Below are 24,531 nucleotides of genomic sequence, written 5' to 3' on the forward strand. Positions count from 1 at the left end.
CAAAAGTCTCTTGTCTGTTCGTTCAGCAGTTAAACGTTCCTGCACTGCTGGTATATACACTCAGTCAGGGCTGATAGTTTTGCTCGACAGAGCCTGAGGATGCAGCATTCAAATAATGTTGCATTGTTTCTGTTCATAAAGACCAAACAGAGACAGAGTAATAATGTCATGTAATGTTACACACCGCAGCTTCATGGGAAGCCCTGGGTCGTGGCGATAAGTTCAGCAGAGCCATTGACCTCTGACCTTTCACAAAACTGATTTCTTTAATCACATGATTAACTCTGTTACACAGCCCTAATATTTTTATTCCTCCATCACAAAATTCAAAAGGCTGAATTATCATCATATCCAATTATAAATCTAAGAATATATTTTTTTATTATTCGATATTTTCTTTCTATTTACTTCCCTCCTCATTTAATCCACTGCTTATTTCACTCCTCCATCCTCTTTTAATTTTCTTTTTTGCGTCGTCCGCCCCATTCTCATTCTCTAAATTCCAACTCCTGTTACACTTCATGCAATTATTCATCATTTGTGTCCTTTCATCTTTCTTCCAGTCTTGTTCCTTTTTTACCTTCAATTGTCTCACTTGTCTACCACCACCCTGTTTCTCTTTTACACCTTTCCTTAATTTTTTCTTGTTTCGTTGATTAGTTTCTTTCCTTTGTCCTCACCTCCCTTCTCTTGTGCTTGATTTCTGCTTTTCACCACTGCCTCACGGCTATTTTTTTCGTCCCTCCCCCGTCTCCGTCTCGCTCTCCATAACAGCGTCATTAGCATTTTCTACCCGAGCGGGCTAAATTGAAAATGCTAAACGAGTTTGTTTCTGTGGTAATTAGCGGTAACGAGAAACACAGGAAGTTAATGGAAATGACTTGGCTCGTTAAGAGGCAACTTCCTGTTGCCGTGATTGAAGTTCCCCTTTCAAACAAACGAGGTGAACACATTAGACATGACCCTGGGGATGTGAAGAGGAGGGAGCTGCATGATTTTGTATTATTATTATTATTATGCAATATTATGCGAGTTTACAATGTACATCATTGGAGCTCATATACAGTGTGTACACACTGTGTTTTGCATAGTAGCTGTGTGTAATAAGTGTTACTCTAAATAAAATCATAATGAAATCAACATCTGTGAGTATAAAATCATTACATGTGTTTATTTACGCTTCTGTAAATCTTTATAACCATTATTTTCACATAATGCATAAGGCAAATCGGTAAATTCACATAGAATGCTTCTAAGAAAAGAAAACTCTGTGGTGCAGGAGTGGAACTGGGCCAAAAAACTTCCATTACCATGTCAGATTGTATTATTTATTTTAGTTTAGAGGGACAGTATACATTAATTAACATTTCTGTAAATAAACCACAGTTGGCCACAAGCCTATTTTTCATCTGTAGTCCCTGGACAGATGTTCCTAGTCAACCTAAAAGTAAAGTATAGTGTTAAAATGCAAAGTAAATACATGTCTATTAAAAGTAGAGCAACAACACATCATTATTATTATTATTATTATTATTATTATTATTATTATTATTATTATTAATCAACAACAACACACATAAGACATTCTAAAGATATAAAGACAAACGGAGTAAAGTAAGATTAACAGCAGGTGGCAGCAAGAGAAGTCAAACACCAATTTAAAATAATAACTGTGCCTAAATCATAATAGTCATAAAGTTCATAAAATGCATTTTTTTGTGATTATGAATCCAAATCCTTCATGTGCGCTGGAATGGTGTTCAATTATTGTCCTACCTTGTACAAGTTTGGTCCCCTAATTCAGAAACAGTGGTGCCAAACCAAACCAAAAATATAAATATGAAAAGTTGAAAAATAAAAATATACATTAGTAAGTCATCTGATAATTCTGACTGTTCCCTATTTCGGTTCGGTGCTAAGATTAAATTAGCCAAGAACTAATAAAAAGTAAAGTAATACCTGTACATCAAGTGCTTTGCACTGGTCACTCTCGCTGTTTAGCTCTAGCTACTACAATGGTGCTAGCAGGTGCTACTGTGGCTAAGCACCGCCCTGTTGATTCACCTGGATTAACGGTCGTGTGATGGAGTCAGTGTCCAGTGGAAGCAGCCGAGTTTTGGGCCAAAAAAAGGAGGTTCACTGACAGGCATTGATAGTAAGGCGTGATTTATGGAAGTTGTTTTTGCGTTGGCTGTTAATTCTGTGACTTTTTGTTGTTCAAAGAAGTGAACTTATGTGGACACCGGTGTTAGTAGGCTGTAGCTTGTGCTGTTAGCATTGTTTTCTCTTCGTGCTAGCGGGTTATATGGTGTGCATATTCACATAACTGAATGTCTTAGACATGCGGTTTGAATCTGTTTCGGACCAGAACCGCCTGCAATCCGGTGTGTCTTTTAAACTGATGACGTGAGGCTCAACGCAGCTATTGAGCTAATTAAGTCCCCTACAACGTTTGCTCATGAGCTAATTTAAGCTAGTTTGCACAGTGAACTAATCACTCTTAGCTATGATTCTGTACCCATTTAACCTGATATTGCTGCTATGTTGTGAATTTTTCGCTCACTGTTGCACTGCCCTGACGACTACATTTTAGCAGAGACATCGTTATCAGTAACATCTGGTCTGGTCCTGCTTAAAAAAGTCAAAATTGCTGCAATTTAAAATAAAAAATAAATAAAAAAAAAAGAGGAAAGACATGGACATGCCTCAGCTTTGAGTGTTTCTATTTATTATGAAGCTGATTCTTGCTGTGATAGGTCTGTTTGTGTTCAAGGGCCGGGCTTTAGCCATAAAACACTTTACATTTCAACATACAGTACAGCCTTTGCATCAGACAAACATGAATCAATGAAAAAAACAGACTTGAAATGTAAATGAAGTTTCTTGTGTTTTTCTGTGTAGAACTGTCAAGACAACACAGAGGGTGATCGATGTGAACGTTGCGCTCCAGGATTCTATGGAGTGGTCCGAGGTTTTCCTGACGACTGCAAACCATGTGCCTGCCCCCTTGTCAACCGAGAGAACAAGTAATTATTTATCTGTTGTTGGTTTAGTAGTTCACCATCAAAAATATCTTGCAGCAATGTTGTTGTGTCTGAACACATCGGTGTAGATTGTTACATGTATGTCCTTCTGTATTTAGTTTCAGTCCTTCCTGTGTCGCAGAGGGATTTGATGACTACAGATGCACCGCCTGTCCTGAAGGATATGAGGGCAAATACTGTGAGAGGTCTGACAGCAAATCACACATTGTTCTTATAATTATTAAATGGCAGATGAGTGCAGAAATCATTAACATTTTATCACAGGCCAGATTATACAGGCCAGTCAAACGCACAAGGCAAAGTGACACAGTTTAATAATAATAAGAGGTGATGCAGATAAAATTCTTGCTTTTGCTCTTTTTGCTATCACTCCCCTGTCCAGATGTTCCACTGGTTACCATGGTAACCCAAGGATGCCAGGTGGTCGCTGTGAGGAGTGTAAGTGTTACGTGTGGGGCACGTTGCCCGGACCATGTGACCCTGTTACAGGCCAGTGCCCTTGCAGGGTTGGGGCCTCGGGAAAGTCGTGTGACCAGTGCATGGAGAGGCATGTGTGTGGACCAGCTGGAATCATCTGTAAGACTAACACACAGCATTTTGTGTATTTTTTGTAATTTATGCTATTTATTTTTCTCTGGGGTTTTTTTTCTGTTTGGAGTCTCTTTAGTCCAGGGTGTGTGAAGGTTCAGAAAATTGGGTCAGCGCTTAAGATTTGATTATTGTTAAATTTGTTGTTCTGGAATAATATGATGTTATTTGTTGGAGTCTTCTTCACTTTTGGATAGACATCAATAAATAAAGTTTAGGAAAAAAAGAAATACAAAATCCAGTTGCAGGAGTCAGGAAAAGCTTGCTACCCTGAAACTGTTGGCAACCGATCCCACCACCTCCCATCCTCTCTTCTGTCAATGCTTCACTCAAATACTAAAACACAGCTTTGTTGATACTGACTTTTTGTCAAAGTTACCTGCAGAAAACACCTCAACATTATCATAATAAGCCATGTAGGTAGGAGGAGAGGTGAGTGGCAGGTATGCTAGCAAATCAGTCTGTGGTTCTGTACTATATTTGATTGTTTAGTCATGTTTATTGTAACATTGTAAGGGCTACACTCACCGGATGTTTTTTAGACGATGTCTTTAAGTCATTTCCTGACTTTTGCAACTGATGCCTCACTGTTCCATTCGATTCATCACTGATGGGGACACAACTTTCTGAACAGCATAAGCTTTGATTTGTTTGTCTAGCCTCATTTTAAGAACATATTGGAGCATCTTTTTACTGACCTGTATTTCTTATTCAGTGAATAATCTGGAAGTTCTCTGTCATATATTAATTCCTGGAAATTACACACAGATGTGCAGAAGCAGTACCTCTGCTGCCATTTGTGCTTCCCTGCATGGTAATTACAATACAGGTTTCAAAGATGGAATTTTACTGGGAATGTGGGCTAATTTATGAAATTGTGAATATTAATTTTGTAACAATAGAAGCAGCCACAGAAGGAGACCAGCAATCCAGCATTTAGTGCCACACTGCATGAACCCTTCACACATCCTCTCTGTCTTTTCTTTTTGAATAATTTTATTGTCCACCATTGTCACCTGATGTACTTTTGTACTTGTCAAAGAAATGCAAATGAATAGTCAAACCCCCGTCTCCAGTTGCCATGGGAGACAGGAGATCATGGCAGAAGTCACATTCATGTCATTCAGAAAATAATTTCAATACCATTTGCAGCTAATTTAAACTTAATATGATCATAATGGCAGGGCCAATTCAGTACCATTAGCATGTCCAGAAGTAAGTGCACAAGTGAAAATATAGGAGAAACGCTTGTAAGACAGAGCCTGATGTGTAATCGTTGAAAGGAAATTGTTTGCCGAGGTCTTTGTTCTTACACAAAGCGTGTGTTCATAAATTGGCAGTGCGAGTGCTGCAGTGCACCTTGACACCGAACCAGACGCTTCTAAATCCAGGCTATAATCACCCGTCCCAATGGTTTGTACAGAGTGGAGCAATCACACTGCTGTTAACTTTTTTGTTCACTTTGCTTTTTGCCTCTGCTTTGCCCTCTTTCGCCATTCTACCAGACCTAAGGGTCTGCGGTCATGAGTCAGGGAAAAACAGGGAGTTCTCACATGGGCCCAAATCTACATGAGGGTCAGTGTGATGTTTAAAATTACATTTTCAAATGAATATATATATATTTGCCGTCCGGTTAAAGCAAAGTACAAAAGCAATCTGCTTACAGTGGCAAAATAATTACTTGGGTTTTCTGCAATAATTGGGCATAAATGTGACCTTTTATCTGGTAGTAGCAGACAAAGTCAGTGTGCACAGCTCATAACAAAACAGTTACAATATGCTTTGTCTCTATTTAACAGTTACATTGTCGCTGTAAAAAAAAAACAAAAAAACATTAAGTGGTTGAGAATGTAAATGTTCTCAATTTGAAGTAATATGTCGCAAATTTAAGTGAAAATTGAGGGTTAGTGACCTATGCAGGTCTGATGACTGTGATCCAAAATTACTTGGAGGGCATTAGAACACAAAAAGTACAGGGGTAGTCCTGTCAAACACCTGGGACAAGAGAGATGTGTGTCTAAGGAACACAGGTACTGGTGTGTGTTGTTGCATTTGTTGAGTGTGGGAAATATGCAGTTTGATACGTTTGAGTGTATTCACTCGGGCTACTATGTTAGGTTTTGTAGCTTCCATAATTCTGATGATACATTCATGCTGATCACACCTGTGTCACATTGAATGTTTTCACCCTGTGAGTTCCTTAATGGTTTGGATTTTACATGCAGTTATTTATTTCCATATCAAACATATACTGTTTACTGTAGGGCTGCAACAGTTATTCAATTATTAATCAGTTTGTGTTTTTGTTTTTTTAAATAGTCAAACAAGCTCTCTGGTTTGCTAGCTTCTTAAATGTGAGCATTTGATCTGGTTTCTGTGCTCCATATAACACAGAAATCATCAAAATTGAATAATATTGGTTTGTGGTCAAAACAAGACACTTGTGAGCATCATTATTTTGAGATTTGGGAAACACCAATCAACATTTTCTGACATATGGACAAAACAACTAATCGATTAATCGAGGAAAATAATCAACAGATGAAACAATTATGAAAATGATTGTTAATTGCAGCCCTAGTTTACAATATATGTACGTGTTGGCATGTGAATGGTTTGCCGTACATGTGTTTTCTGGTTTTGTCAGATACTGATGCAATAGACGGGCTTTATTTAATTTCATTTGTGTGTGATTTCGTTTTTTAATTTTAAATTTTTTATTTGTGCAATAATTCTAGTCTCAGGCAAAAGAAAGAAAAAAGAAATTCACACACACAGGCATGCGATGGAGATCATCAGCGAATTCCCTGATGGAGTGGAGTGTTTTTGCCTGCAGTGTGTGTGCTCTTATTGGGTGCTTTGCTGCATTTCATGCATCGGCTGCCCTGTTTGTATAATTCCAGAATGACTTAAGCACAAGCAGACACGACGACCACACACTGATTTGTTTACACACTCACAAATAAAGCATATAAATAGACTTAGTTGTGTATAACTTCTTCTCTTCTTATTTCTCTCTGCCAAGTCAAAACTCAACACCAAAACCAAGCTGTCTGTATGTAAACCTCTCACTGACTGATGTATCCGTGTTTTTTTGTCTGTGTTTATTGATTTAGCTTGTGATGACGAGTGCTCGGGTCTGTTGATAAGTGACATGGACCGGCTATATCGCATCATCACTGAAGTCACTCTGACCACACCCCTCCCACCACCGTATAAGATGTTGTACCGCTTTGAGAACATGACGGAGGAACTCAAGGTAAAAAAAATAAATAAAACATTTTCAAAGAAACAAGTTTTAACATGTCATTAGTTGTGTGACAGTCTGGATGTAGTCGTTTCTTAGCAACAGTATGTAAAAAAAAAAAAAAAAAGACTTGATAGGTTTTCTGTTCTTCCTTCCTTCTGATAATTACTTTTCATGCACTGTGGGGAAAAAAATAGACAGCAGAAAGCGTCAGACGCGGGCAACATATTAAAGTCCTCGTGGTAATCAGAAATAAACTGAAGTACATGGACGTGATGGCACATTCGTCATCCATCTTACTCAACCATAACTAGTTAGAGGAACATTGTCATTATTCTTTCTTTAATGAGTTTGTTTTCAAGTGCCATTTAAAGTGTTAAGAAAGCTAACATCTTCAGTTTTATTTAGTAATAACCTGCTCCTCAAACACAAGTGTGTTGTCCACAGCAGAATGGGCCCCGCTGCTACACTTGATTAACACGTACTGTATTTCCGTTGACATTATGGACTGTTTGGATTGCAATTTCAGAAACTAATATTTGCATTTAAATTACACCATTAACGTTGACATAATCACAAAATAGAGTGCTATCTGATGTATTTCCTGGTCTACTTTTGCTCACTGCCGCTCCCACTTGCTCATCTCCTTTTTTAAGCTCCACAGCAAAGAGTCAGTCAGTTCAAAAGCTTTGCCCTGAGCCAAAATGTGTCAGACATTGCTCTCTGTAATTCCTTCGTCTCTCTGTTTTCTCTCCCACAGCACATGCTGTCGCCTCAGAAAGCTCCGGAGAGATTACTGCAACTGGCCGATTCCAACCTAGGATCACTGGTTGTTGAGATGGACCAGCTGCACAGCAGGGTACAGACACTTTTGTTTGTCTTCTGGCTTGACTTCAGTTTCTGTTATTGTCTTACTCTCTCTCTCTTTCTCTCTTCATCCTCCTTTCACTTTCTTCCTCTGTGTGCAACATAATGAGATGGAGGAAAAAATAGACTGTGGCAGGGTGGCATATCTCGGTTAAAGAAAACACTTGCATACAAAGAGCAGCAAAGACACAAGTCTAGTCACTTGTACAGCAAGCTGTGAACAGTATGTTATGCAGTATTTGGGTTGGGGTTAGATCTGACATTAAAAGAAGCACAGAAAGAAAATCAGCCTCTTTCCTAACATGTTGATTAAGTGTCGGAAGAACTTTTAGTAGGAACTTGAATTGAAACAGAGCGGCACAAGTAAAAAAGGAAAAAAGAAAGAGGATTTACTCTGAAATGAGAGCGTGTTTGTTTTACAGAATGAAAAATCACAGACACATTATGAGGCATTAGGCCCCCGGGTATCGTAATTAGATAAACCTGCTAGCTGTGACAGTTTTGTCAAACACAATTTAACTTTAGGAATATGCAATGCCCAATAACCACAATTTATATCAAATTGTACTGAGGAAAGCATCAAGTAAATTGTTTTTTTTTTTGTTTTTCATAATTCTTCTTTTGGATTAGAAAACAAAGCGCACCCAAACCTTAAAGGTGCCCTGAAATGTTTCCTGTTCTTTCTTTCTTTCTTTCTTTGGAGGCTTTTACCAAGACGTGTTTGCATTTGCAAAGAAAATATATTTTTAAATATTCTCAAACATCTGTGTTCACATTCCTCACTGCCTTTGTTGTCAGCGTTCCCACACAGTCATGTGTCCTTTTGCGTGTGCACAATGCAGGCAAAACAGCTACACCCTTATAAGAAAACAGGGCTCTACAGCTGTGGTTGAAAAAGCCACAGGATACATTTTAAGGTCATTTTCATGTCAGTTGATATTATACTGAACATTTTCTGTCAAATTATCACCGTAGTGTTGACACAAATATGAGCTTTTAGGCCCTTCTGGGGCTCTGTTTTGCTTTTCCCAGTAATGGTAATCACAGACAGATCTCAGCAGATACAGAATGTGAATAGATTAATAGGCCTGTTTGGGGGGGAGTGTTTTGAATAAATAATTGTCTTGTTTTTGTATTAAACCTATTCAGTAAACAAATGAAAGCATCTCTTTGTCTTAACCCTCAAACCGCAAGAAACTACACAAACTCAGAGTCACAGTCATGTCTCAAAAAAAGGAGTTAACCGAAATAGAAAAACACAGTTTGAATGGAGGGAGTCTACAAGTGCCAAGCGGAGAAAAATAACCCTTACTTTCATGCTGTCAAGCATCACCCTTTTAGGGACTGTGGCTTTGACATTTGTTGACAGTGATGCTATCGCCCACACCCCATCACGCACACACTCCCTCGCACACACAACAGCTAAAATGATATAGTGTCTCTTGTCAAATCACAACAATAATTACCTGCTCTTTCATTCTGTATGTTTAATGGGGTGTGTTTTTGTTTGTATCAAGTATTCATCCATTTGTCTTTTTTCTGGTCCTCTTTGGGTAGATGTGTGTGTGTTTTCTTATCAATTATTCATACACTTCTGTGTGTACCACACACACACACACACACAATACTATTGATTGCATGTACATACTGCTGTCATCGTCTGTCATCCTTGAACATCTAAGAACTCACCCCTCCATCCTTCCCTTGTTAGTGAGGAGTCAATATGTTCACTTATTCAACCTTGTTTATTATTTAATTGCTTGTTTCTTTGTGTGTGTGTGTGTGTGTGTGTGTGTAGGCCACTAAGGTGTCTGCCGATGGAGAACAGGTTGAAGATGATGCCGACAGGATTCATAAACGAGCTGAAGACCTGGAGCAGTTCATTAGGGATACTCTGCTGGGAGCTAAAGGTAGCAGAAACACACACCACCTCTCCTCCATTAGCAACCTCCATACGGTATCCTGCCGACTGTGATCTCTGGGTTTATCCATCTTCTGTCTTACTAGTTTCATTTGCCATTAAGACTACATTGCATTATGTTATGTTATATTAATTGTAAAGGATCCATGTGGGAAATTTGGGCAATTACATAAGAGGGCAATATGAAATATAAGAATACAAAGAGCTTATGAAATTAATTATACTGACAGAATATATTTAAAATGACAATTAAATGTAGGTTCAGCATTTTCAGATGGACTGTGATGAATCAGAATACTATATTAATTCCATGGGCGGGGGAAACTGGGTGCATTTTATTTGCTCCTTCAGAATCTCAGATCTTAAAATATAATGTCATTATAATCATAAATATAATAATAAAGTAGAGTCAATGTATCGCTGAGGTGGAGGCATCATCTAAGGGAGACAATCAAAACATCTTTCTGCCGCCTTGTTATCTCACTAATGAAAACTTAGCTCACACACAATGGCTAATGCTCCAGCTGTCGGTGTTCAGTGCCAGCTGCTTGCGCAAAGCGTTGTCTGACTCTAAGCAATAAAGACAGATCCAGCAGGCTGCTGCGTCACTTACCATGGCGATAAAGACTCACCCACCAAGATAATAAGGTGCAATGACTCAGTTTGTTTTGTTCTGTTCGGAAGCCGGTGGTTAGCGAGCCTCCAGTGCCTTACTGTCATCATCGGATGTCATGTATGTTCTCTGCATGTATAACTGCCTGGTCACCTTTCACTTCAGCGTCAGAATGCGTTCCCAGTGACTGTATGAGCAGACTTGAGTTTTTCTTAGTCGTGCCTCTTGTGTAGATGGGCTCCACCTGAAAAGGTGAGTCATCACTGAAGTTTAAAGTGGGTTACAGTGATGAGTGCATTTTCAAGTGTCCATCTGTAAAATTTGTTATTGTACAAGACATTTCCAAGCTTCTTTTCCTGGTTTTTGAGCACGAGTGCCATCATGCAGGTCATGGTGACCATATTTGTTGCAACTGGTCAAGTTCCTTTTTGCTCAAGAACCAATTACTCAGCTTGTTTAGGAGCTTTTCGTTTGTGGAGGACTTTTGTTCAGTTGTACAGTAAGGAAGTTCTGAAGGAAGTCTGCAAGGAGTCGACTTCCATTTTGGCTGAAAATTTGGCTTAGAAGTTGAGCTGAACGTGGACAAAATACAAGCAAGTCTGAAAGTTTTGAAATTTGAAATAGTCACAGTTCAGTGGTGAATAAGTAAGCTTTGCTGATGAAGACCATATAAGCGTTCCAAAACAAACAAGTAAGTGGACCTTGAGTAGATTTCATTCGGTCAGCTGTCAATCAAAGGTTTTTATGCAGAGCCACAGTTCATTAGACGATATCATCCTTAGCTTTCTTTGCCAAATTTCTCATCTTTCCACCATTTCTTCTACTCAATATTTTTAGACTAGTCAATATGACCTTGTGGAAACAGGGTCATAGTATACAGTGTATACTTGTGGAAACAGTTTTATGAGGTGTTTGACGTGGAAATAGTCCTTTCTGATGTGAAATGTGTCTTTAAATGTTATTTCAATAAGTCTAATCTGGGTCTAGTTCAAGCTTGAAATCATAAAAAAGTCAACCGGTTGGTTACACACATCTTCCTCATCCTCACTGAAGCAAAATGTGCGGTTATAATAATTAGTTATTTTGATTACGATTATGAATTTTTTATGATTTCTGGGATGAAAAGAAAGTCACCAAACACTTTCTGCCTGGCTGTAATGAAACTATCCTCTCCTTGTTGCCGCTTCTAGTTTCCTGGCCCTTCACCAAATCACAGTGTGATTACCGTGTATGTGTGAGAGTGTGTGCGTCTGTATGTGTGTGTGTGTGCATGCGTGTCTGCGACAGCCTGCCCTGGCTCACTGGATGATTGAGAGTAGCAATTAGAGACTTAATTAGTGGCTATCAAACATACACTGTGCACATAAACACTGATGCAGATGTGCACACAACTGTGCTAACACACACACATAATGAGGCAAGAAAATACTGAACACACTTTCTTCAGTGTGTGCCAGTGTTTACTACATACATAATATGATTCCATCCACGTTTTAAGTGTTTAATTGGCTTTTAAATCCAACTATGTAATTATATGTCTCTGACACACACTCAGTCTCGTTTCCATGACTCTCAAGGACATTACGGTATTTTCAGGTGTTTCCACATGTCGACGTCCAAACCAGGCTTCATGTTTTTGTTGCACCACACATTAATTTTATTTTGGTTTCATCTCCTAATCGTTCAGACCCTAACCTAAACCAGACCTTAGTTTAACCTCATGTCTTTACCTTTTAAATGTAAATATTTACTTCATAGGAACTTGCCCTTTGTCCCCAGAAGAAAGACAAGTCATGGGCAGTACCAAGATCAAACACTCTTCATGCTCTTGCAGATTCATAGACATAGACACACACACACACACACACACATACACACACACATACACACACAAGCATGTTGTGCTACTGCTCATTAGAATGATGGTTTAAGGTCTGTCTTAGCTTGAGTTGCATCAGAACAGGAAACACATCTGATAGGACTGTATTTTGTGACTATATCAACATTAATGTGGTAATGGTGTAATTTAAATGCAAATATTAATTTCTTAAATTGCAATCCAAACAGTTCATGTTTGGATTGCAATTTATATATATACAGTATATCCCTATATGTATATATATATATATGTATATGTGTATGTATATATATATATATATATATACATACATATATGTATATATGTATATATATATATATATATATACACATATATATATATACATATATGTATATATATATATATATATATATATAACCTATAAATGGAGCAAATGCTGCATTGACACAACTACATTCATATACCCCATGCACACGCACACGTACTTTGTAAAGTTTCAACTCGCTTTAATTGTATCATGTTTACATTCCAAATGAGAAAGCAACACACCACTCGCTGCAGCAAACACATGTACTTCATGGAAACGCACAACAAACGCTTTTTCCCCATCTCTCTTCTTTTCTCTCTTTCATTGACATATCTACATACATACTCCTCATTAAGCTTCAACACTCTGAGCATTATTCAAATGAGCCTTGCAGTGTTTTAGTGTGGTTTCATCATTGATTGGTTTGAGATTTCACTGCCTCTAATTTGATCAAAGAAACGTGGGACATGAAGTCTGCCAAAAAATAGTGGCTTTGGTGTTATTACAGATTGTGTGTGTGTGAGTTTGACTCTCTCAGCATGTGTCTGTGTTTTAATGAGTGAAGGTCCAATGGTGTAATTTTTGTCTTTCTTTCTGTTTGAGCTGTAACGCTGAGACAAGACAAACATGGTGGCTTCAGAAAGTGTTCTGTCCCTTTCACTATTTATACATATTTGACTTTTGAATGGCACATGGTGAGTGAAGTCAGGATTGTGTTTCTCTATGCTTGCTTTATATTCACTTGCCATGAAGTCAATTCATCCAGCAAAGACAAAAAATAACATTCCTTTATTTGTCCTTCCTTTTTTTTTCGTGGAAAATACTGTATTTATTATAAAGTAAATTAATGTGAAATAAAGTACCTTTTGGCGCAAACATGTCACCATGATTTTAAAAACTGATTTCACAGTGTAATGGTGATTGAAAAATGACAGCACCTGCAGTTATATTGTTCCCCTATGAGCCTTGCTTTCACAGTTTTTTTTTCTCTTAGCTACAGGGATGCTGTTTCTCTGGGAGAAATGACAACTCAGTTTACAGCCCTTACCCATTATGCAAAGTGCGTTTCATGCAAGGCTGCTTATTGTTTAAAACTACCCGCATGTCACCACCGTCTTGCCACTGCTGCTTCTCCGTGACAGTGACCAAACAACAATGCACGTAGAACTGCTAGGGACACAAAAAGTAGTCTGTTGCTCCTATATTTATACCCTTTGAGTGCTTGCATAGCTGCAACAACCTAAACTCAATCTGTCCACCACAAGAACAGTCACAACAGTCTCTTTGTGTCTAGACCTGCAGTTGAAGGCAGCTGAGTTGAACCAGACTCTCTCGCGCAGAGATGGAACCCCAGACAAAAGCCTGAAGGAGATGAAGGATGAGATCCAGGCCATGCTGGCCGAGATGAGAAGACGACAGCTGGGAGGGAAAAAGGGCATTGCCGACGAGGAGATGGAGTATGGACACACACGCACAAAACACACACACATGTGCACAAAAGTCGTGCATCACTCGCCCACTCACAGCACAAACAGAAAACTGACACACACGTGAGCATACACACATGTATTGAAGAAAAAACAAAGGTAAATGTCTTTATGAGGAGAGTGTTGAGATGTAGAAGCATAAGAAAGTTGTTTTTGTGTATCGCTCTTGGTGGATTTAACTAAAACATACTTTTGAAGCAACCTGTTGTTGTTTTACACTCCCACCTTTATGCTTAATATCGTTCACTATTGGGATTTGGGATTTATTTTCAATTACCCATGCTCTAACACATTGTACTGCTGTGTATTTTCCCCGCTAGACTGTGAATTTTCAGAATGAGAGAAACAAACTAGAGCTGACGGGAGGAATAATGCATAAAATCCACCTTAATGCATTTCATGTAAAAAAAAGAAAAAAGAAAATGCGACTTGTCACTTTGCAAAAAAATTTTTACTCTAAAAACACTGCTCATATGACTATATGATATCATATCAGATTTTGAGTCTTGTTTGAAAATCCGACAGCTGTCTCTTAAAAATTTGACTGAAATCAGTGAAATTTAAAATTGAAACTTGCAACATGGCTGTGTCACAGGATGTAACATAGAGTGTGCAAGATATTTTGAAATTCATTACTTTTTTCTTTAGATTTTTTTTTAATTCCTTTTTTCAATCTTGACACAGGGGACTTTAGAAGTTAACATGCAAGTCTTCTAGCTATTGCTCCTTAAAGGTCCAGCATGTAAAAAAAAGTCAGTAAGCAGAAATTTAAGATAAAGTCATACTTCATTTTCCATCACCCCAGAATGAGCATTTTATGTTTATATCAGGAGCCGGGTCAGCTCTCGAGAGGCTGCCATTTTGCCAACCATGTTTTTACAGTAGCCCAAAATGGACAAACTAGTCATGATTGCGGTTTTATTGCTACCTGAGGGCAACATACATTCTCCAACACAGAGAAATACAAAGGTGAGGGATATTCAGCTGTAACATGCAACTACTGTAACTGTTGAAACATTACATGTCATTTAGCAGACGCTTTTATCCAAAGCGACTTACAATTGAATTGAGTACAATCAGCCAGGGGTGGAGTCGAACTCGTGACCATTGCGACCATGATGTCTTTTGCACACAGGGTACCGGTCTTAACCATTGAGCCACTCCACCCCCGACATTTTACACACTGTACCTTTAAGTCCTAATGCTGATGATGCAGATTTTTGGAGCTTCTTTCACCGCGTTGCTCTTACCTTTTTGTCTCTCTCAAGGCTTTTGAGTAAATTAGTAATCTCTGCCCCACTGTCTGTGTCTCTCAGCAGTAAATATTGACGAGGTCGTTGAGTTGATTAAAAGTTTTGCCGTGAGGACAGAAACAGAAACATAAAGATTCAAGGAACGTGCAGTGAAAGTGAAAAGTCACCGAGGTAGAGGACAACAACCGACAGACGGACAGGGAGTTATAGATGAAGAGAGGATGAGAAAAGGGAAAACAAAAGAGAAATTGCCACTGCCACTGAAGGACGTGTGTGTCAGTCTTTGGTTTATTATTTAACTCACCCCTGAGGGGAGGTTCCAACCAGAGCTGCAGAGGAAAACACAAGCATCAACAAAAGTAACAGGGATGTTTCAGCCAAATGAACAAATCTGGCATTTGTCCATGTTTATGTAGTTAGTGTGGAAACTTGCTGCAGCTGTGACTTGTTATTCATGTAGTGCAATGTTGTAATCGTCAGCTAAGTAATGATTAGACACTCGTCCTGTTTGTTTTTTTGTTTTTTTGTTTTTTTGTTTTATATTCACATTTCTTCTTGCTTTCTTGATGTTCCCCACTGGGTTCATTAAAGTTTCATCAACTCCAATCATTACCTTGCATATATTCCCTCCACTCTGTGAAATTGTCCTCTGAGTGATGTCAACTGGAGGACACTAGGTCCTTGTTGTTTTAATTAACGCTGAAGGTGAAAGACGAGGGCTCATTAACAAACGCTATGGTAAACATATGATTATTAAACTGTTTTGAATACTTACAAAGTGAAAATAAAACATTTCAAAGCACAGATCTTTTGCAACACATTTGGCATAAATGTTCACTATTGGATGAACTCTGTCATCACAAAACATGTTTTACTTCTTTATTATGAATTAACCTTCAACTACAACGTCATATGTAAAGTTCTTGGGAACAAACTGTACAGACTTGATTGAACAGTTAAAGGTAGAGCGATTCATCAGTTGAGCTGATAAAACGGGGCAAATATTTGCCGTTTTATGCATTTTTGTTCTCAGATACTTGATAAATGTTGTCAATTCACAAAAACATAATTTTGACAAACGTTTATAATTAGGTGCTGTTTTTTGTATCTAATATTTAGTTTACACACAATTTTATTGAAAATACTGTACTATACTATATAATTGCACTGCAGTCCAGATATAAAATAAAGTCTGACCATTAGTGTTGTTCATTAACTGATAATTGTAGTTAAGCTATTTTTTTAAATTACTTGTCATTAACAAGCAATAGAAAATAGAGAAAAACATATTTGTCAAACTCCAAACAAAACTACCCAACTAAGAGTTCAACCTGTAGGAATTTGTTCTACCTTCTCCTTGGGGTGAAATAAATAGGATGATGAAAATGATTAGATGACATTCCTGAACTCTCACCTCTGGGAAAATGTTGAATTAACCTGAATGCACACTTTCTGTCTGCAGTGGGTTCAGTTCTAGTTGTCCTTCAGTGACTCTTCTAACTTCTGACTATTCTCTGACACGTCTGTCTGTTATAAGTAAACTGTGTTACGCTGCTGCTGTGTGCGTTAGCACATAATATTGCTTCAGCTTCCCATCCAATCGCACGCAGGCAGGCTGACATTAGTTTGGCGATATTTAAAATGTTTTTCACTTCTACAGTTTAATCTAACTCAGCCTGAGGGGTCAATAGAAGAAAATCTGCAATTTTATTCCTGCGTTTCAACATTCAGTCATATGAAGTGATTATTGTCTTTCGCACAAGCAGAGGCTCTGTCACGCATCACAATCACTCTCTAATTCTGTCTTCTTCCTTTTTTTTTGCATTGACTTATTCTGCAGTCTCACTTTTTAAAGCCAGGGACATATAAATAAAAGTGTAAACTATTTTTTCTCCCCCCCTTGTCCTTCCAGCCTCGCCGAGGAGCTTTATCAGAAAGTCAAGAGGTTGTTTGGTGACCCTCATCAGGCCACAGAAGACCTGAAAGCAGAGGTAATTACAGCTTCTAATCTTGACTCTTTGGTCTTCTCTGTTCCTTAATGAGTGACATTTACTTAATGCCTCCTGATCTGCTTCTGAAGATAAAAGGGAAACTCTCGGACCACGAGGGGAAGCTCCAGGAGGCTGAGGAGCTGCTCTATTCTGCGCAGGGAAAGACGAGGCAGGCCGAGTCACTGGCTGAACAAAACCAGGCTAACCTCACAGCCCTTGAGGTAAAGGCACACATGAACTCACACCTGCCCAGACAAGCTTCATTTACACATTCACAGGCAGAGAGGTCTATATCCCAAAACTCCCTAAACCCTCAAATAACTGAATCTCATCATATATTCATCACAGGCAGTACTTATTATTTTCCTATAAATCTTTTTGCATGTGATTTATCATCAAGGGGAGCTCAGAGGCAGTACGGTCTTTCCTAACAGAGCAAAACAACAAGCATTTATCAGGACGATTATTATACATGGCCTAGAGGAAGCATTCTGATCTCACACACACACACACACACACATATAGAACACTCTATCCTTACTTTTCTCAGTGTCTTTGCATGTTTCTTCCACACCCTGCAGTCTTTTGCTTTATAAAGAAAAGCTTCATGTAATGAAAATACACACACACACACACACAACACTGAAGCCTGATACAGATTTCACATATTGTTAAATCAAATCACTGATTGGGTCCCTAGTGTCCTTCAACTCGTTGTTTTATTTTCAATAAATATATTTTTTTTAGAACTTGACTGTACAAAAACTATTTTAGCAGATGTTACTTCCAAATTACACCCATTTCCAGCTTCAGTTGTCTGCCTTTCTATTCCTTATTATGTTATTATTATCATGTGATTTTCAGTCAATCGATTCATCAAGAAAAACAGATTCATTGATAATAAAAAAATGTCATTATGCGGCCATTGACCCTGATGTCTTTTCTTGCAGAGGAAGCGCTCAGCAGTCAGTGTGGTGAAGCAGGAGGCACACGAGGTCCTTGGAGAAGGAGAACGACTTCTGGACGAAGCAAACCAGCTCTCTGACAACATCAACAAAGGATTAGAGGTACTCCCGCTGTGTAGCCTGGAAATATCAGTTTAAACTGTTTGTTTTAATCTTTTAAACTCCACAGCACCTGATCAAAATGAGCAGATCCCTGTGTATAACATTGAATTTTTTGCACGTAGGAATTGGAGGAGATGCAGAGAGAGCTGGGTCCTCTCCACGACCAGCTCGGCGATCGAGTCGATCACCTCACCACTGGTTTAACTTACGGCCTCCATAATCATGTTCATGATGCAGAGGAACATGCCAAGCAGCTGAATGAGTCTGCTGCCATTTTGGATGGGTAAATATAAGTGTATTTGTTTGTTTACACTGAGGTAAGGAATAAAGTACAAGACTGTGAAGTACTGTAGTGTGAAGTCATATTTCTCTCAATATAAGTGTACTAAATTGATTGAACATTTTTTTTCACATCTTCTTTTACTTCAAAGCAAATCTACTCTACTATATTTGTAGGAACACTTTCACTGCAGAAATCTAAGAAATGCAGACTAGCGTGACATTTACTGAGTTCAATATCAGGTAAAGATGTATATGTTTGGGGAATTTAGGGTTATGTAAAGCTAAATGAATTTGTTTGTCTTCTCTGTCCTCACAGTATTTTGGCTGAAGCAAAAAATCTCTCCTTCAATGCAACCGCTGCCTTCAAGGCGTACAGTAACATTAAAGCAAACGTGGATGAAGCGGAGAAAGAGGCAAAGGCGGCCAAACAGAGGGCCAGCGAGGCACTAGCACTGGTAAAGCAAGAAAAAAAGACATGTATATTTTCATTCAAAGCAATACATGAACACACACATTTTTATAAATGATCAGTTAACCCACATCACATGAATTTTAACATACAACCTGAACACTGTACACATGTGCAATACACCTCACATTCAGGTACTGAATACATACTGTAAATATCATGTGCAAGCATTAGTCAGACCAAGAACGTGTACTCTCAGCATAAGAGGTGTGTTTGTGTGTACTTGTATCTTTGTGAGGTCAAAAAACATACAAACCTATATTTGTGAGGACCTTTTGACCTTGTGTTAAAGGGCTTTTTCAGGGTTGAGACCTGGCTTTAGGGTGAAGGTTAGAATTGGGTTTTGGTTAGGGTTAGGCACTTAGTTGGTGATGGTAAAGGCTGGGGAATGCATTATGTGTCCTCACCAAGATGTAAAAATAAGTTTGTGTGTGTGTGTGTTGCATGCAGTAACGGTAATGAAAGCTTGTGCTCTCCTTTAGTCATGGCTGAGAGATCAAAGCTCTTCTCTGTCCTCCTCTTTTCCTTCATTTTCCCCTTCTCCACCTTTTATAATCATGACACTTTCACACACCTTAAGTCTCCCTTTTCCTTCTCCCATTCCTCCTTAAATTTAAACTTATTTTCCCCTTTTTGGAAATTGATTCACTTGATTTTGCTCACTCTCCAGTTGTGTATGTTACCTTTACTCTGTAATATTTTTGGGCCTTTTTTCTGTGTCTCGCATTTTTCCTTTGACTCAGTCCTTTTGTTTACATATTTTTGGTGAGGTTAATGTACAAATAGAAGTGAAATGAGTTGTAGACTCAAAGAAAGAATTAGTTTAAGGTGATAAAATATAACTTTCTGCCTTTCCTAGAATATCATTTAGCAAGGCAAAACAGTCATGCTTTGATCTTGCATAAAGAGTGTATGCAGATTACTGCACCTTTTTTAAAAAGATGTTAATGTCATTTAATTTATTCATATATATTTATCTGTGTGTGTGTGTGTGTGTGTGTTTGTGTGTTTAGGCTTTGGGTACAGAGGTTCCAGTGAAGGATGAAGCTCAAGGTGCTCTTCACAAGAGTCAAAGACTGCTCAACCAAGCGAAACAACTGCAAAATGATGTCAAAGGTAACCAGGACATATTATGTCATGCAACAGACAGTATGGAGGTATAGTTAGGGGACTAATTGTTGAAAGAAGAGCTTTAGAGAAATAATGGATTTCAGTAATGTTATAGAACTGATGTTTAGTTCTTTGTTCATTTGAAGCAGCCGTCAGTTTCAATCTTCTCCTGTCAATGCTCTACTCTCTGTCACTCATCCCCTTCAGGGAAATTAGGGACGTGATTTTATTAGCAGGTTGCGCCCCCTTCAAATCAGACCATCCTCATCATTTATTGTGTTTGTGTATGTGTGTGTGTGTGCAGAGAATGCAGACAGTGTCACAGGGCTGAAGGGCAGAGTTAAAGCAGCAAGAGACAAAACCAAAGACCTGCTCAAAGCTGTCAATGGAACCATGGCAACCCTCAGTGCTATCCCCAGTGGTAAGACTGCACAACTACATAAGTGTGTATGAGCGAGTTTGTGTGTTTGTGTGCATGGGAAAGAAAAAATAAATATATAAAAGAACGAGTGGATCAATATCAGTGTGCACATAAAGGTCAATTGCTCAGGTAAACTGGGCTTGACACATCTGTTCTGTCGGATACACACAGATGCACTGCAGATCTCTGGAGATGTTTGAACCACAGTGACTGCGTTAAAATCAAGGCATATGAAAGTGAAGCGTGCTGTAATTACTACATAGTCATAGTACTAATAGTAATAATCCATACACATCCAACACATTTGGTTTCACATTTCACTCTGAATAAATACAATAATTGAAACATGACCTAAAGTCAGGTCTTTTGGTCTTGTTTATTGCCTTATAATTAACACCCACCTCTGTGACTTCCTCTTTGTTAATTTTAGGTCATTAAGATATATAGCTTCTAAAAGATGAATGCTGTGGCATTTACAAAAATGTACTTCCTAATGGATATATAATGTTATTTGTATTTAATGGAATACTTTTCTGAATACAAAGATTTAACATTTGCACAGGTTAAGAGCCTTCATTAATGTGTAACACAATAGTGTAATGCTGACGAATTCCACCATGTGTATTATTAAAACACAACATCCATCATGTTGACTGAACAATTTCTCATTTTTAATAACATCATTAGAGCGACTAGGCATCACAAAGCCCCTCCTGGTATAATAAGACAGTCCCTCTGATGAATGTATGTCATTTGAATATATATGTTTTTATAAATACTATTTTCTCTGACAGATACTGCAGCTAAGCTAGCCGCTACAAAGGCTGTTGCAGCGGACGCTAACGCCACAGCCATAGATGTCCTCGAGCGCCTTGGAGATTTGAATCTGCGAATCCGTGGCTTACAGCAGAACTACAGTGAGCTGGAGGACACTGTGAATGCAGCCAATCAGATGATCCAGGACCCCGAGAAAAACAGTAAACTGCTTTGAATTTTCCTCAGTTATGAGATGATGTGATGTAACACAAATAAGCCTGTGAAAAAAAAGATTTGGTTAGCCTACTTATTTGTTTTTTAGAGGAATTTCTTTAAATGAACCCCTATTTATAATACAGATGGTAATGAAAATAAGTTTATTATTAATTGTTTTTACTTGTAATCAATCCATAATCTAATTTTCAATCTAACAATAGCCTGATTTACTGTAATTTCTAGACTCTTTGGAGTCTTTTCTCAGAACCACATACATTTCAAAATTATCATAACTTCAACCCAAATCTGACATTTCTTCTCTCTGTCTCTCTTTTTTTCAATCCCTACAGCCATCAGTATGTATACTTCACTCACCTCAATATAAGTTCTATTTACTATCAGTGGTGTACCAATACAATGTTGTAATTACCACATACTTACTACATGTTTCTGAGTATTTAAAGGCCGGAACCCTTACAATCATGATTTAGTTGCAATTTCACATTAGTTAACATCTGATTTTCAGCGAAGTAATTTGTGCCAGTATGATATGATTTTTAACAACAGTATTGGAGCACCACCCATTAATTTAACGACCATGTTTAATATCTATCTAGTAAACAGTAATTGCTTCTAATAATAATGCCTCTGTTCTGCTCTGCCCTGCTAGAGCATGAGAGCTCTGCACACTGCAAAGCATGGAACGTCTTTTCTTTTTTTTTTAATCTCATTCCTTATCTTAATTTCTATCTTTTCCAGTATGAAGCCTTTACAATTTTATAATCGTAAATAGTGAAGGAAATGTTTTCTTTGAATGCTCAGCTGCACTAATAAATGGTTTGTCTCTTATTGGCTTCGCCCAGCTATCCTTCTCTGCCTCCATATTTCTTCTCCTTTGAGTAATGTCAATGATCTTTCCAGCTGCTATTATTGGTCACCCTTTCCACATTCTTCACACGCTCGCTCGTTGCGCTCTCCGCTGTAATATACTGTGTAGCATTAATGGTATCAACTGCTGTGCTGTTCTGTGTCACTGCTGTACTTTATCTCCCTCTGCTCTCAGTCCACGCTGCAGGAGCTAAAGTGAAGGATTTAGAGGACGAAGCTGATAGGTTGCTGGAGAAGCTGCAGCCAATCAAAAAGCTGCAGGACAACTTGAAGCGAAACATCTCGCAAATCAAGGAACTGATCAACCAAGCCAGGAAACAAGCCAACTCAGTAAGCTGTCACTAGCACTCGATTTTCGACTCGTATTTTAAGAGTCACAATCATACCATCAATAACAATTTGACAGTGTTTTACTTTTTTAATTTTTTTCATCACAACCCTTCTCTCAGAAGTGTCTTTCCCCTTATTTAAGGCTTCCTCTTATGAAGTAAAGTACGATTTTTTTTTTGCGGTAGTAAATATTTAATATTTCTCTAAAAATAATTACTGTAGTCTTTTGTTTAAATAAAATGGGCGCCTTTTAAAATGCAGTAGTTCTTCTGCCACATTATTAATTCAAAAAGGTCGTAGCAACTTTGTGAAAGTTTCAGATAGAATGTATTAAATCTTTTAAAATCTGTGATGGTGCAAAGACGTCGGCAGCACAGACTCCAGACTGACCTGAAACAAGGTTTTTAATGTGTTTTACTGCATATAAGATACATGTAAGCTAAAATACTAAACACTTGAAAGTCGTTTCCAAATATGTTATTTATTTTTTTTTTTTTTCCAGATCAAAGTGTCGGTGTCATCAGGTGGTGACTGTCTCCGTAGTTACCGCCCTGATATCAGGAAAGGCAGGTACAACACCATCATCCTTCACGTTAAAACCACAACACCTGATAACCTCCTCTTCTACCTGGGATCAGCCAAATATGTAAGTACACTAGTTAGTCATTGCTTGAATGGATAGATACCGTTTGTAAGGCTAACAGAAAGTTTTTCTGCAGATTTGTTGATAAGTCAGTGATGGTAGAAACACTCTGGGCAGTTATTTTGGATAGTAGGACCAATTTCATGTCTAAATGAATGGAGAGCGAGCCATAACAGCACAGTTAATGGTCTCTGCCACCTTAAGTTTACTGTGTTTACCCTGAAATAAGTTTGAAACTTTTTTTTTTGTCTGGCTTGAACTACATTTTATGACACCAACATATTTTTCAGCTCAATCCAATTTATGGATATTAGACACCATTGGCCTAGAGCCTAAGAGTTTATGTGTAATGTTCAATAAAAGTTGATGCATCACACAGGTTCCTGTTGATATGATATCCTCCTCTTTCTTGCCTTATTCACAAACCATGTTGTGAGTTTGAACTCATAAATAGCCACACAAGCAAATGAAACGGTTTTCTCACCTGTGGATTATTGTGTATATTATGAGACCTTTAGCTATCATTTGGAGTTGTTTTTTTCCTCATCTACATTTTCAGCAACATGCACTTTTATCATAATAATGATGTATTGCTATATATTAACATTTATTCAATGTGTTATGATGACTAATACGCCTTTTACAGGGCTGCAGAAAAATACAGTAGAACTGTGCAGTATATATGGCTCTGGTCTTATTGCTGACAAGCCCAGTTGACAGTTTACCTTTTTTTTAATATTTCATATTAAAGCATTAATCACATTTAATATAACATGGAAGTGCTATATATTGTGTTGCATTCATCACACTTGAAAGTGGCAACGTGTACACACACACACAGGTTCTTCTATTTGTCTTAGGACACTTCATTGAATAATGTTCATCTGGACAGCCTAAACAAAGTGTTATACTTTTCTTGACTATAACTATACTAACTTAACTATACGTTTCTTAACTATAACCAGTTAAAGTCTAACCTTAATGCAATATAAATTGTAGTCCTAAACTTAACCAGCTCCTCGGAAAATAAGGTTCTGCAATATTAGTCCCATGTTTTGGGCTCCTTGAGAACTACTGGTCACAACAAGGTCAGTGATTATGCCAGAAAAGGTCTGAAAGATGTCATATATACAAGTACACGTATACACACACATATTCTTGTCATGCTATAATTGAAGGTACTCATCATGC

At 38.1% G+C, this 24,531-nt stretch overlaps 1 protein-coding gene across 6 annotated transcripts in view; it reads left to right on the forward strand.

Moving 5' to 3' along the window:
• lama2 (laminin, alpha 2) overlaps positions 1–24,531 on the forward strand; it is a 192,011-nt gene that overhangs the window by 144,155 nt on the left and 23,325 nt on the right. For 4 of the 6 annotated variants that reach the window (XM_058613746.1, XM_058613747.1, XM_058613750.1 and 1 more), the window contains 17 exons: positions 2,902–3,026; positions 3,143–3,229; positions 3,427–3,620; positions 6,749–6,891; positions 7,640–7,738; positions 9,545–9,656; positions 13,722–13,884; positions 17,080–17,158; positions 17,248–17,379; positions 18,109–18,225; positions 18,348–18,508; positions 18,824–18,962; positions 19,990–20,092; positions 20,391–20,507; positions 21,302–21,484; positions 22,543–22,697; positions 23,200–23,343. In XM_058613746.1, the coding sequence (XP_058469729.1) occupies positions 2,902–3,026; positions 3,143–3,229; positions 3,427–3,620; positions 6,749–6,891; positions 7,640–7,738; positions 9,545–9,656; positions 13,722–13,884; positions 17,080–17,158; positions 17,248–17,379; positions 18,109–18,225; positions 18,348–18,508; positions 18,824–18,962; positions 19,990–20,092; positions 20,391–20,507; positions 21,302–21,484; positions 22,543–22,697; positions 23,200–23,343 (2,253 nt within the window). The remainder of the gene's footprint in view (positions 1–2,901; positions 3,027–3,142; positions 3,230–3,426; positions 3,621–6,748; positions 6,892–7,639; positions 7,739–9,544; positions 9,657–13,721; positions 13,885–17,079; positions 17,159–17,247; positions 17,380–18,108; positions 18,226–18,347; positions 18,509–18,823; positions 18,963–19,989; positions 20,093–20,390; positions 20,508–21,301; positions 21,485–22,542; positions 22,698–23,199; positions 23,344–24,531) is intronic. The other 2 variants (XM_058613749.1, XM_058613752.1) reach the window with 1 other exon arrangement.

This window comes from Solea solea, chromosome 17 (genome assembly GCF_958295425.1).
Source record: "Solea solea chromosome 17, fSolSol10.1, whole genome shotgun sequence".
NCBI classification, from domain to species: domain Eukaryota; kingdom Metazoa; phylum Chordata; class Actinopteri; order Pleuronectiformes; family Soleidae; genus Solea; species Solea solea.